The 13,624-nt window shown below is 34.9% G+C and overlaps 2 protein-coding genes across 2 annotated transcripts in view; both read left to right on the top strand.

Moving 5' to 3' along the window:
- The window catches only part of pheta1 (PH domain containing endocytic trafficking adaptor 1), a 10,273-nt gene extending 3,975 nt beyond the window's left edge, over positions 1 to 6,298 (top strand). The window contains exons 2-3 of the mRNA XM_051680443.1: positions 171 to 267; positions 1,154 to 6,298. Of these exons, the coding sequence (XP_051536403.1) occupies positions 1,172 to 1,996 (825 nt within the window). The 5' untranslated portion in view covers positions 171 to 267; positions 1,154 to 1,171 and the 3' untranslated portion in view covers positions 1,997 to 6,298. The remainder of the gene's footprint in view (positions 1 to 170; positions 268 to 1,153) is intronic.
- Positions 6,299 to 8,444: 2,146 nt separating this feature from the next.
- Positions 8,445 to 13,624, top strand: part of LOC127430205 (SH2B adapter protein 3-like) — a 77,726-nt gene continuing 72,546 nt past the window's right edge. Inside the window, exon 1 of the mRNA XM_051679808.1 lies at positions 8,445 to 8,679. The gene's annotated coding sequence lies outside the window, so the exon portion shown is untranslated. The remainder of the gene's footprint in view (positions 8,680 to 13,624) is intronic.

The raw sequence follows: 13,624 nt of genomic DNA, 5'->3' as shown, positions 1-13,624 counted from the left end.
TCTGATTCACGGACAGTTTAGTCATACTCCACAGAACTTTTTAAGAAAGAGGAATTAGCTTTTCTTTTTTTTTTTTTCTTAAAAATCAGGTCAAATGTGTAAAATGGGAGGTTCCCATTTGAATTAAACATCAGTCATTGACTGTATGTGCCTGTTATGTTGATTTTCAGTGCTGGAATGGGATGGGGATACTTCACATGTTCTGGTGTTTTGATTGAAGGCAGGAAGCAGGCCTCTTGTGAAGGGTTGACAGACGAACTTTAAACGGTGAGAGCAATCATACAAAGCAGCATCTTTATTCCTTATGATTGATTCAAGGGCTGAGTGATGTAGCTAGTATTTGCTCTGAAAGGCCTTTAAAGGGTGACTTTCTTTATAGGACAGACCAAAAGCCATTGTTGGGAAGAAGCCTAGTTTCAAACTGTTTAATTCAAGAAGTAAAATACAGTAAAAATTTAGTTAAATCAATAATCAAAGTTTACATACATTTTTCACTAAAACATTTTATTGATGATGCAACAAATTGTTGAATTACAGTTTTGAATAAATTCATTGAAATGGGCCCAACTTTAACACTGTTTTTATTACATTTGCACCAATTCATTTAAATAGCCAGTTTGAATTGATTCAAATGACCAACTCTAATGCTGTTTGCTGAAGTTTGAATCAATTAATTAATATGGCCAGCTTGAACTGATTCAAATTACCAACTCTAATGCCATTTTGAAGTTTGAATCAAGTCATCAAAATGAGCAGTTTTAACTTATTCAGATCACCAATTCTAATGCTGTTTTGCTGAAGTTTGAATCAATTCATTGAAATGGCCAGTTTGAACTGATTCAAATGACCAACTCTAATGCTGTTTGCTGATGTTTGAATCATAAGGCTTTAAAAAAATTTGTCTTAATGCTCTCATGCAAGTCGTGAGACTAGAAATGATCGTGAAATTAGTCTAATGGCATGATCTTTTGGAAACTTAATGGTAAAATCAAAAGTACATTTAATTCATCACAATAGTCAATGTTGCTTCATTTTATATAGCCAGCAAATCAACACAAATATATCGTGAATATTCAATATATCATTCATCCCTAATGATTACCATAAATGTGTGTCCTGTAAAATTATTTTCTATTGATTTCTATTTTTAAAGACAAGTCTTCTCACCGTCATGAAGTTAAACGAGAGAAGTGTGGTGCATTACGCCACATGCAGCTCTCCTCCAGACAAGACGGGCTTCCTCTTTAAGAAAGGGGAACGGAACACGGCATACCACCGTCGCTGGTTCATTCTGAAGGGCAACATGCTCTTCTACTTCGAGGAGAAGGAAAGTCGAGAGCCGATTGGTGTCATCGTCCTCGAGGGGTGTACGGTGGAACTCTGCGAGTCTGAATCTGAAGAGTTTGCCTTCGCAATTAAATTTGACTGCACCAAAGCAAGGGTATACAAGATGGCCGCAGAGAGCCAGGCTGCTATGGAGTCTTGGGTCAAAGCTCTGTCACGAGCGAGTTTCGATTACATGCGGCTGGTTGTGAAGGAGTTGGAGAGGCAGCTAGAGGAGGTACAAGAAGCAAGATCTTCACAGGGGAAAAACAGGGCGAAGAAACACCAGCCACAAGTGCTGGGAGGAGCAACGACAGGCTTCCGAATTGCTGCTCCATCCATTCAGAACACTGCCATAACAGGTCCTTCTCAACTTCGTGGACAAATGGAAGAGGGGTTGTCTGCTTTAGGGAGTTTTAGTAGGGAGAACGGGGTGTCTTGGAGCAAGCCCACCAGTATGGCTAATGGTGTCAGCGAGGGTTGCGTCTGGGATGGGGACTGCAGTGGGAGAGGTGATGGAGTCAGACCACCTCCGGTTCCTCCGCGTAGGAAGACCAACGGCGGGTCACTGGAGAGCCCAGTTTCACCTGGCACAGAGTGTTTCTCCAAACTACATGACTGGTATGGCAAAGAGGTGGCTGAACTTCGAATAGAGTGGCTTCAGAGCCAATGATGCACCCAAGCCTGGAAAGTGGAGGGCAACATCTGCAAGAGACCTGACCCAAAATATCAAACCCCATACATAATGGTGGGTTTACAGTGTTTGCAATCGCAGAGCTCAAGAGCTCTCTCATTTCCTACTTTCGACTGAGATTAGTGCATTTTGTTTTGAGAGTAGAAAAGCACAGATAGTAGGCCAAATTAATCTAAAAACTGAGGAATATAGATGCATCAGAATGTTAATCACTTGTTCCCAATTATAGGTGGACAGCTTGTTTTTGGATATTTTAAACAAGACCAAGCAATTTTTTTAAAGGAATGTTTTTTTCACAAATTAAAAATCTCCCAGTTACTTACCCTCATGATGTTCCAAACCCATATAACTTACTTTCTTCTGTGGAACACACACACACAAAAAAAAAAGATTAAAAAAAAAGAAATCCAAAATGTTTTATTTTCATACAATGAAAGTGAATGGGGACTGGAGCTGTCCAGCTTAAAAATGACACACAAAAAGAGCACTATAAAAGTTGCCCTATATTCCAAGTCATATTATGGCTTTGTGTGAGGAAAAGACTTCACTGAAAATGCTCTTTTATTTTATATGGCTTTAGAAGACTTGGAAATATAGCAGACAAGTTGCATGGACTGTGGTGTTTTTTGTTTGCTCAATAGACCCATTCCCTGTTATAAAAAAAGAGCACACTGGACATTTTACAATATTTCCGTGTTCCATAAAAGAAGGAAAGTCCATATGGGTTTGGAAAAACATGAGAGTGCGTAAAGGAAGACAGAATTATTCCTGTAAAGCCTTGCACTTAACTTTATCTTGGGATTTTCCTAACCTCATGTTGAAGTGTCATTATGTTACTTGTCATATCCTTTTCAATTTTTTTTTTTATTTAATTTTATTTTCCACTACAACATTGGGAATTTCTTTTTCGTTCTTGATAAAAAGAAAATCAGTACAACATCCATGTTTTCGGTATCAAAAACACCATGAATGTTACATTAAAGGAATATTCCGGGTTAAATACAAGTTAAGCTCGATCAACAGCATTTGTGGCACCAAAACATTTCGACTCGTCCCTCCTTTAAAAAAAGCAAAAACCTTGGTTACAATTAGGCTATAATATAGCCACAAGAGGTAAACAATATGCGTGTTAACTAGGGTTCGGTAAAAATATACATCTCTTGATGCATCCCGATCTTCATTTGAATGATCTCGATATCGATTCTTAAAAACCAAGATCGATCTTTTACTCTAGGCACAACCCTCCACTACAGTGAGAGGAAATCACTCGCATTTGCAACACAATTTTGCACTATACAACTAATATATATATATATATATATATATATATATATATATATATATATATATATTAGTACTGTGCAAAAGTTTTAGGCACTTGTGAAAAAATTTGCATAGTGAGAATGTCTTCAAAAACAGTGCCATAAATAGTTTTCATTTTTCAATTAACATCATACAAAGTCCAGTAAACATAAAAAAAAGTTAAATCAATAATTGGTGTGATCACCTTTGCCTTTAAAACAGCACCAATTCTCCTAGTTACACCTGGACACAGTTTTTCTTGGTTGTTGGCAGATAGGATGTTCCAAGCTTCTTGGAGAATTCGCCACAGTTCTTCTATCTATTTCGGCTGTCTCAGTTGCTTCTCTCTTCATGTAATCCCAGATTGACACGATGTTCAGTGGGGGCAATGCCATTTGTTGCAGGGCTCCCTGTTCTTCTATTCTATTCAGTTAGCAAAAGGAATGGTTGGGAGTCTAAAATGTATATTTCCAATTGACACACAAAAATTGAAGAAATAAATAACCATCATAAGACAAATGTTTTTGTAAAACATCTTATGTGCTTAAGACTTTTGCACAGTACTGTATATATGTATGTATATATTTGGCAACTGGCTGGTAAATGTTTACATTTCACTCACTAGTAATTGTGTAGCATAGTGGTGGAGTATTCAGCAGCAAGATCCTTTCACTACGTGTTGAGAGTAAAAGTTGTTCTGTGTGTGTACAAAGACGAGATCCACGCAACCCATTTGTCATTGAATGTCTCTTTTAATACCAGTCAGTTGTTGATCAAAAACAACAAAAAATAAACATTTTATTTTAATCAGGCATAGCACAGATGAGACTTAACCATTCGAGTCATCTCTCACTTACAGAAATAACGGGTTTCCTTAGAGACTGTAAAAGTACCGTTTTTTAGTGTTTAACAAATCAATGTAAATAGTACAAATTAAGCAACTAAACATACATGTAATAATCAAATATATGCAATATAATTTCATATTTGTTTATTAAATACATTGATTTATTTATTTTTAGAAAGCTAAAATGTGACCAAAATGATGAAAAACTAATCAAATATAATTAGTACAATTCATATTTTCATATTGTAAGGGTTAAAAAGTCTCCTTTATAATTAACAGCATTAGCTGGGAGAGAATTTCTTTCATACATAAGCAAAAGGAACAATCAAACTGAAAAATACCCATATGACTCGATATCAAATCGGAATCGAATCCAGAGCTTGTGAATCGGAATCTAATCAAATCGGGAAATTTGTATCAAAACACAGCCCTAATGTTAACCAAGGTCAGAAATTAAGGGGGGCTTCAGAATTCTTCTGTTGTTTTTTAATTTGTAATAATAAAAACTATTTATATAGTTCTTATGTATAACTAGGACAAAAATACAGTAATATGTCATAAAAATGTTGATTTCATTCTTTGGGTAAGTGGTAATAAATTCTCAATCTTCACAATTTGTATTAATGAATTGATTAAATTAAAGTATTTGACATAAATGGATGAGACACAGTTTATGTTTTAAATGGTGATGAAAAAATATGCCCTCATAAAGGTAAATAAATGCCTCTTAATGTAAGTTAATTTCTGACGCTGGTGTTAACAATATTGTAGTGTGATATAATCGCTTGCTAACCTTTTCTGTGTAAAGGTTCAGTATATCTGTGTGAAGTTATATTCTGTTTAAAGTTATATCTATACCTTTTCTGTATAGTTAAGTTATAAAATTATAATTTTACAACTTGTATGATGACGTAACGGCATAAACCCTGTCTGCCGCAAAAATGACAATTTAAACAACTTTACAGCTCACATAATGCACAAGTTTTAACATAATTAAAGTGCTTTTATTAAATTTTATACGTCACCTTTCTGCCTTTAACCCTCCAAAAATGGGCCCCACTCACTGTAACCTTGATTTGTGCTTCTTTTTTTTATTTTATAAAGAAAAGGACAAACGAGTCGAAAGTATTTTTTTATGGTAATCAACATTGTCACAAATGCTGTCGATTGAGCTTAAATTGAACCCGGAATATTCCTTTAAGATGCCAAAGCTGGTCTATGGCAAATGTAATTAAAAAAAATATAAAATAACTATTATTGAATAAAATACAAAATAAAAAACAATTTGAATTTCAGCACAAAAAGTTGCAATAATAATACAGTTTTAAGCAAATGTATTGGCGGTAATTAAAGAAAATTCAATCAAACCTGCCAATTCATAAACACCAATTATGTAATATTGTCTGAGACAATGGACCTAACTAGCCAGCTAACATATTATCGCCGGTAGATAGATTGTTTTCTTTTTGTTAGCAGCTGCAATATACAGTGTTATTAATTTTCAAGCAAAGTTTGTTGTGCTTAAACTTATATTATTGTCCTTGCCAATAAGTCAATGCTTTGCCTTGCTTTATAAAACTGACCAAGTTTAGCCATCATCCTGTGACCAACTTTTAATACATTGTAGAAAATACACAGACAGATCGGATTAATGGCTTTTTGTAAATATGCTTTGAGGTTGTTAATGGTCAGGATTCATTCATTCAGACGGATGAACAGGTACGATTTAAACTAGGACATTCTGTGCAATCCTACAATCATATTTTGGGAGATATTAGACACTAAGTGGCATCCTATACAGGCCAAGCGCAGTGCCTTCAGGTTTTATATACCATAATAAAAGTAGCATGCTAAAGCAGTTAAGATGGTTTTGATATTAACAGTTTTTGTATTAACAATATTGTGTTGATTGTTAAATTACACGACAGCTGCAATAAAGTTTACTATAGTGTGCATTCAGTAATTTTACTGAATGTACTGACTGATTGTAACAGCCAGCTCTGAATATTTGGTAAATACAGGCATTTAAATTAAATATGGTAAAATATTTAAGACTGTATTTGAAGAAAAAAAAAGAATGTTACTACCATATTGTTTTCAGACCAGTCAAATAAAAATTAAAATCATAATAAAATGTTTTTTTTTTGTTGTTGTTGTTGTTTTACAAAGTGTGAACTTTCCCTGTTCCGCCACAAGATGTCTCAAAATGATTATGTATTGTGAAGGAGTTTCTTTTTTTTTCTTATCAGTGAGATATTGACTTATTACTAAGGGTTCATTCAAAGAACCTCATGTCGTTTTAAAACGATACTTTATATTTAAATCGTATAAGTTTCATTTAATTGGTTAAAAATGTCGTTGCATTACATTTTTGTTCGGTTTCATCAAAAGTTTCCAGTGCTTTCACATGGATAATTAAAATCAATCTCAACATCGTTTCAAAAGATGGTGATATGATATGCATACAAATGAGAAAAGTGTTTAGATGATTATTTCTGTTGTGGAAGAAGTGTCTTTTCTACACCGACAATTTCATTATGACTGTCGTTATTGTTTCATTGCATAATTTGACTATTTCATACGTTCTCACAGCTGATAATGCGCTTTAAATGGACATCACACATTTGACGGCGGAAACTACGGAGGAGAGAAAATCTGACACGTGAAGCCGGTTTTGTAACATTCGTCACAAAAAAAAAAAAAAAGTAATGAACGGGGAACTATTTTCAAAATAAAAGTCCCCACGTTAAAAAAAAAATGGTTGACATGACGATTTTATGTCCGCAGGACTACTTAGTTAAACTGCAAATAATAGTAGAAAGGTGCTTAAAAATGATGAAACACTTAAAAGAAATGTTGACTTTGCTTCCAATGAAGCACACAAGATGCTCATCCAGAAATGTATGTATATGGCAATATATGCGAAACACATAAATGAAATATACGTATGTTTATATATGGTTTTCACTTACATAAAGTCACATACTTGCAACAGATATTTCAAAATACTACAAAAAATAGCTGTTTTCATACGTTTCATATATTAAAGGAATATTCCGCGTTCAAAACAAGTTAAGCTCAATAGCGTTTGTTGCATAATGTTGATTATCACAAAAATGAATTTTGACCCTCTGTTTCTTTTAAAAAAAAAAAAAAAAAAAAAAATGTGTTCCAGTGAGGCACTTACAATGGAAGTGAATGGGGCCAACCTGTACATGTCAAAGTACTCACTCTTTCAAAAGTATAGCCACAAGATGTAAACAATATGCGTGTTAACATGATTTAAGTGTGATAGAATCACTTACTAACCACATCTGTATAAAGTTATATCCAATTTTACAACTTCCTTGACATGACGATGTAACGCCGTAAAACCTAAAACACTAAAATGACTGTAAAAAAAAACTTTACAGCTTAAATAATACACAAGTTTTAACAGAGGAATTAATGTAAGTGCTTTAATAAAATTATAACTGTTACATTTTTGCCTTTAAATCTTCCAAAAATTGGCTCCATTGACTTCCATTGTAAGTGCCTCATTGTAACCTTGATTTTTGCTCTTTTTTTTAAAGAAAAGGATGGACGAGTGGAAATCGATTTTGTGGTAATCAACATTATGCCACAAATGCTGTCGATTGAGCTTAACTTGTATTAAACCCAGAATATTACTGTAATAGTCCTTTTTCACAGACTGTGTTGACGCGTTTCCGCCTTATTTAGCAGCGTAAATCTAGCAAACTTTTTTATAAGATAATTTTTTTTATATTTTTAATATTGAGTATAAATTTATAACATTATGCTTTGTGTTATATTACCCTGGAATTAGTTTTAAAAACTGAATTACCACAGCTGCGAGGGGGTTTCTATTACATCTGCTGAGAGAGTGACAGTAAATTTGGCATCTTCTCCCATCTGACTGTCTTAATCCACAGCTCTCTCTTTTTTTCTCTCTCTCTCTCTCTCTTTTGGAAAGTCATTCAAATGTAATAGTGGATTTTATTTTATTTTAATCTTGAAGTAAATTGGTAAGTGAAAATAATATTTGCTGTGATCTCCCATTCACCGCTGTCGGAGTTTACCCAGCAATCGTTTACTTCCAAATGTGAAAAAGGTCAATTCGTATATTTTACTAAATACTAGTGAAATTTAAATATGTATATAGTACATATGTACTCGAACTCATATTTGTCAACTACCCATTTGCTGCAATCGTACCGTAAAGTTCTCTAAAGAGACATTATTAATAGCCATTACGATCAAATAAACTGGTTATAATGGTGAATCAGTTAAAATAAACGTACTTCCAACTTCGGTCACAAAAGACTTCAAGGGACTTTTATTTTGCCGGAAGTCCGTTGTATCTCGCCATATCAAGGATTTTTGTTGCTTGTTGTCGCTGTGTCCATGGAAACTTTTTTTTTTTCCGCGCTTGCGGCTCCTTCCTGAAAGTTTACACAGGTTTGTTGCACGCTTCCAACATGACAGAGAAACTAACGGACATCAGGGCTGGCAGGCAAGTCATGTTATATATGTATTTCAACTCTCTGTTGCTGCATGTTAAGATGTTTGATAGGGCTCAGCGTGAAATATAATACCGATTCTCGTGAGCCAGAAGTTTCTCGGTGTGTGTGTGCAGATAACGGAGAACGTGGGTGTTTGAGTCGTCTTGAGGGGAGGGGGTCTCCCAATTCTGACACTGCAAATACTTAAAATGAAAGTTTCATTTGCGCGTTCACTCTTTCATTTAACTCATGTCTTTACTAGTGAAGTGATGCGCTGCTATTTTCCCTCCAAAAGTTATGAAGTTATTATTGTTTAACTTGACACTTGCACGCGAGACGCAGAATACATTTTAAAGGGATCGCACAGTTTCAGGTCAGCGCGTGCCTGGCTCGGTCCGACAAATACGTGAATTACGTACGTTTTCTCAGAATTTGCGTCATTTTCGAACGGGCAATTAACGAGAGAGCCGCAGAATTTAAAATAGCAATAATAATAGAAACAAAAAAAATAACACTTCTAAAGTTAAACAGCACGTGCTCATGCATTCATGCACGCAGAGAAGCTTTTTAATGGGATGATGATTACGTAAAATGTTGTGTTGCGCAACAAAAAGTGTTATACGAATCATTATGAAATAATAATAATAATTTTCATTTAGAAATTAATTTTAATCTTACTCGAGCTAATTTGAATAAATTGGTTGGGTGACATACGCATGCATATGAACACTCGCCAGATGTGCTTGCATCATCCAGACATCTGGATCAAGCGACAGGAAACGCTCTTTTTTATTTAAATTTATGGTGTTTATTGTCAGTGGCAAATGTCAAAGGCTGCAATGCAGATCGTAAACTATTCGTTAGCGATTCTTAGTTTGTGTTATTTGACTGAAATATAATCTGTGGAATCTAATTTTGGTTTAGATTGATTAAAAAAAAAAAAATAATTAAAAAAAATAAAATAAATATATACATATATATATATATATATATATATATATATATATACATATATAAGGAATATTCTGTGTTCAATACAAGTCGACAGTGTAATGTTGATAAACAACACAATGTTTTTTTTTTTTTTTTTTTTTTTTCTTAAAAAGTGACAGTGGCCAATTTTTGGAGGGTTTAAAGGCAGAAAATATGAAGCACTTACACTAACTCTTCTGTTAAAACTTACATTTAAATAACTTAAAAAGCTGTTAAGTTGTTTAAATTTGCGTTTTTATGGTCGATTTAGGTTTTACGGCTTTACGTTGTCATGGCAACAAAGTTGTAAAATTTTATATAACTTTAGACACAAAAGGTTAGTTAGTGATTTTATCTATACTAAAATTATTCTAACATTAACACGCATATTGCTTACGTCTTGTGGCTAAACCTTTGAAACAGAGTATTTTAACGTTTACGGATTTGCCCCCATTCACTTTCATTGTAAGTGCCTCACTGTAACCCCCCAATGTTTTTATTTTTTTTTTCTCCCCAATTTGGAATGCCCAATTCCCAGTGCGCTCTTAAAGGAATAGTTCACCAAAAATGAAAATTTGCTGATAGTTTACTCACCATCAGGCCATCCAAGATGTATCTGAGTTTCTTTTAGGATTTCATTACAGGCCTCCTCCTCTAAACAATGCAAGTGAATGTCCTCCATTATTTGATGGTCCAAAATGCATATTTAGGGTGCATCAAAATAATCCACATGACTCCAGTCGACAAATAAAGTTCTACTGAACGCAAGCAATTGCTTATTTTTAGAAACAAAACAATACTTATATACTTTTTAACAAAAAATGTTCGCTTCCGTACATCTCTGTGATGTGCGCTCATGAGAGTGATGACGTAAGCTCGTTGGTTAGGTCACGCGTCATGTGGAGAAGGAGTCAGGAAGCGTGTCATTGTTTACAAGAGAAACTTGTGCCATTCACAAACCAAAACAATTTCAAAACATTTCCAAATAATAATAATAAAAAAAAAAACAATGTAAACAATGACGCGCTTCCTGACTCCTCCTCCACGTGACGCGTGACCTTACCAACGATGCTGATACGATATCTATGGCCATGTCCAGACTAATACATTTTCGTTTGAATTATCCATTGACAAAGCTGCTGATTTTCTGTAGATTTTATAACTGAAACTAGGTGGATTGATCACTTCTATTAATCAGCCAATTGAGCACAGTTACTTGCAGATGCGTGTGAAAAAAATCTGAAAATAGTCAAATATTAGTGATTAATCTGCCAATATTATAATCAGGGTACCACTAGTAATTAAAGCTCATGTCAAGATAAAACCACTTGTTAAAGACCAAGTTTGGTTTGGTGTAAATTAATGGTGTAATCAGGGTCCAAAATAAACGTTTTGTCAGAAAATTGAGAAAATATACTAAAAAAAAAAACAACTTCGTACCAGCCATGAAACTGTATTTAGCATTATTATGACATTATAAAAAATAAAAAAAAATTGTTCATACTTTTCCCCCTCACATATTTGTGTCAAGCAGCAGATACTTACAGTACATTTACAAACCATGTTGCAATTTGTGTATCTTTATTTATAGCCTAATTATTTTACTGTCTTTCGATGCTTGGCAAACGTTAAAGGAATATTCCGGGTTTAATACAAGTTTAGGTCAATCGACTGCATTTGTGGCATAATGTTGATTACCACAAAAATTAGTTTGGACTCGTCCTTCCTTTTCTTTAAAAAAAGCAAAAATCAAGGTAACAGTGAGACACTTAACATGGAAGTGAATGGAGCCAATCTTGTTTCAAAAGTATAGCCACAAAATGTAAACAGTATGCCTGTTAACATGTTTTAGCTTGCTAACCATATCTGTGTAGTAATATCCAATTTTATAACTTTGTTGCCATGACGACAAAACACATACAAACACTGTAATCCCGTTAAACGATCTTTTAAACAACTTTACATGTCAAGTAATACACAAGTTTTAACAGAAGAATTAATTTAAGTGCTATTATACAATTATAAGCTTCACATTTCTGGCTTTAAACCCTCCAAAAATTGGCCCCATTCACTTCCATTGTGTCTCACTTTAACCTCGAATTTTTTTTTTTTTTTTTTTTTTTTTTTTTCAATAAATAATTTTTTGTGGTAATCAACATTATGCCACAAATGCTGTCGATTGGGCTTAACTTGTATTGAACCGGAATATACCTTTAATTTTAGACCCTGGGTGAATTTTTTAATATGCATAAGTAAGGTTTTTTTTTTTGTGTATACGATATGGATTTGTATATCACACACTCATATCTCACAGCATCTCCTCAAATCTTTTCCACTCACTGAAATAAGGTCGAGTATTAAGAAACGTTGTCGTCAACTTTTGCATGTTCACTTTCTGTTATTGTAAAAGAACTGTTTTGAGAACGGGATTCCATCGCATCGTACGTTTGTCTCAAGTTGAAAGAATCCCCCTCGTTCCCACACTCACTGGCCCCTGATCTCCCACCCCTAGGGAACAGTGTGTCACGATGTGACTGTGATATGGTTGAAGAAGCCTGAAATCCTCAGAGTAGCATGCAGTGTGTGTGAATGCGTGTGTGTACATGCACTTCCTTTTGATCAAGGTCCTCAGGCCTTGCGGCTTCATAAAAGGGTGCAAAGCTTCAGTTTATACCTAGACTGTGTGTTTTCTGCCCTGCATCAGAGCTGCTGTTGTGTTTTTGTGTATGTTAGTGTCAGGAAGAGACAGAAGGGGTATTGAATAGGCTTGTGCCAACAGGACAGGAAAATTACAAGGTAGCATTGTATCATTCTCGGTCAAAAAGGCTACTATTGTGCGTTTGGAGACACTGAAAGCTTGTGTTACTAGCAGATGCACAGACAGTTGTAATGTGTTTTATGTCGATTGCTTACTTGAAAAGCACACTTGTGGGAATGTTTCCCAGAATTTATGCTTACTATATAATTAGAGGTGCTCCCTAAGGCAAGCTCATACTCGGGCTAGGGGTTTGGCGATGTGTAACTCATCCCACAATGTTGACATGACAAACATGAATGATACCTCAGATTGTGTGGCTTGATGAAGAAAAATGTGCTTTTTCTTTTCTAACCAAACAACACCTACAAGTTTTGCCTGGTGGACAATAAAACGGACAAAAGCAATCCTTAAGACTTCGATTGAAGGAGGGACCTGAAGCATATCAAGGGACCAGAATATCGTAGAGACTTGGGCCAGTGAGCAACCACCTAAAATACACTACAGGGCTTCAGACTGTCATTTGAGAGTGGTGGCACTGGTGCCATTAAGTTCCATAAAATTCTACAAATGGTGGCACCAGCACCTCAATTACCAAAAATATTGCATGTTTTGTTCCACCGAAATGCTCATACAACAGTAAGTTTATTTATACTATACCAAAGTCCCTTTCAAGGCAAGTCAGTCCACTCAGTGGCCATCTTTGGAATGCTCCCGGGGCAGGCTGGGCAGCTATTTTCTATATAAAAAAAGCAGCATAAAAGTATAGCTCCTATCTACGTGAATGGGGACAAGCTGCATAAAAGTACAGCTCCTATGTACTTGAATGGGGAAAGACCGAAATCTCCAAAAATGGTTTGTCAAGATTATGATAAAAGAACATATTTCAAATCAGCAGTAAAATCTGACAACAATGGTATCTAGGAATGTCCTAGCAACAACCCAGAACACCATAGCAACCACACAGTAATGCCCTGGCAACCAACACCCTAGAATTGTGGCAGCGAGTTTTGTCTAATGAAAATGTAAAAATCTAGTTTATTGCTATCTTTTTGTACTATTTGTTAAAACTGATGTCTTAAACTCAGGGTTTTCAACCAGGGGTACATGAAGGTACTGCAGGGAGTCAGTATAGAAGATATCATTTAAAATGGTCTTATTCAGGGTTCCCGCGGATCCTTAAAAAGTCTTAATGTCTTAAATTAAGTTTTCCAAAATTTAAGGTCATA

Source organism: Myxocyprinus asiaticus, chromosome 3 (genome assembly GCF_019703515.2).
Source record: "Myxocyprinus asiaticus isolate MX2 ecotype Aquarium Trade chromosome 3, UBuf_Myxa_2, whole genome shotgun sequence".
In the NCBI taxonomy this organism is placed as follows: domain Eukaryota; kingdom Metazoa; phylum Chordata; class Actinopteri; order Cypriniformes; family Catostomidae; genus Myxocyprinus; species Myxocyprinus asiaticus.
The sequence above is the reverse complement of the archived record's forward strand: the minus strand, read 5'-3'. Positions and strand labels throughout refer to the sequence as shown.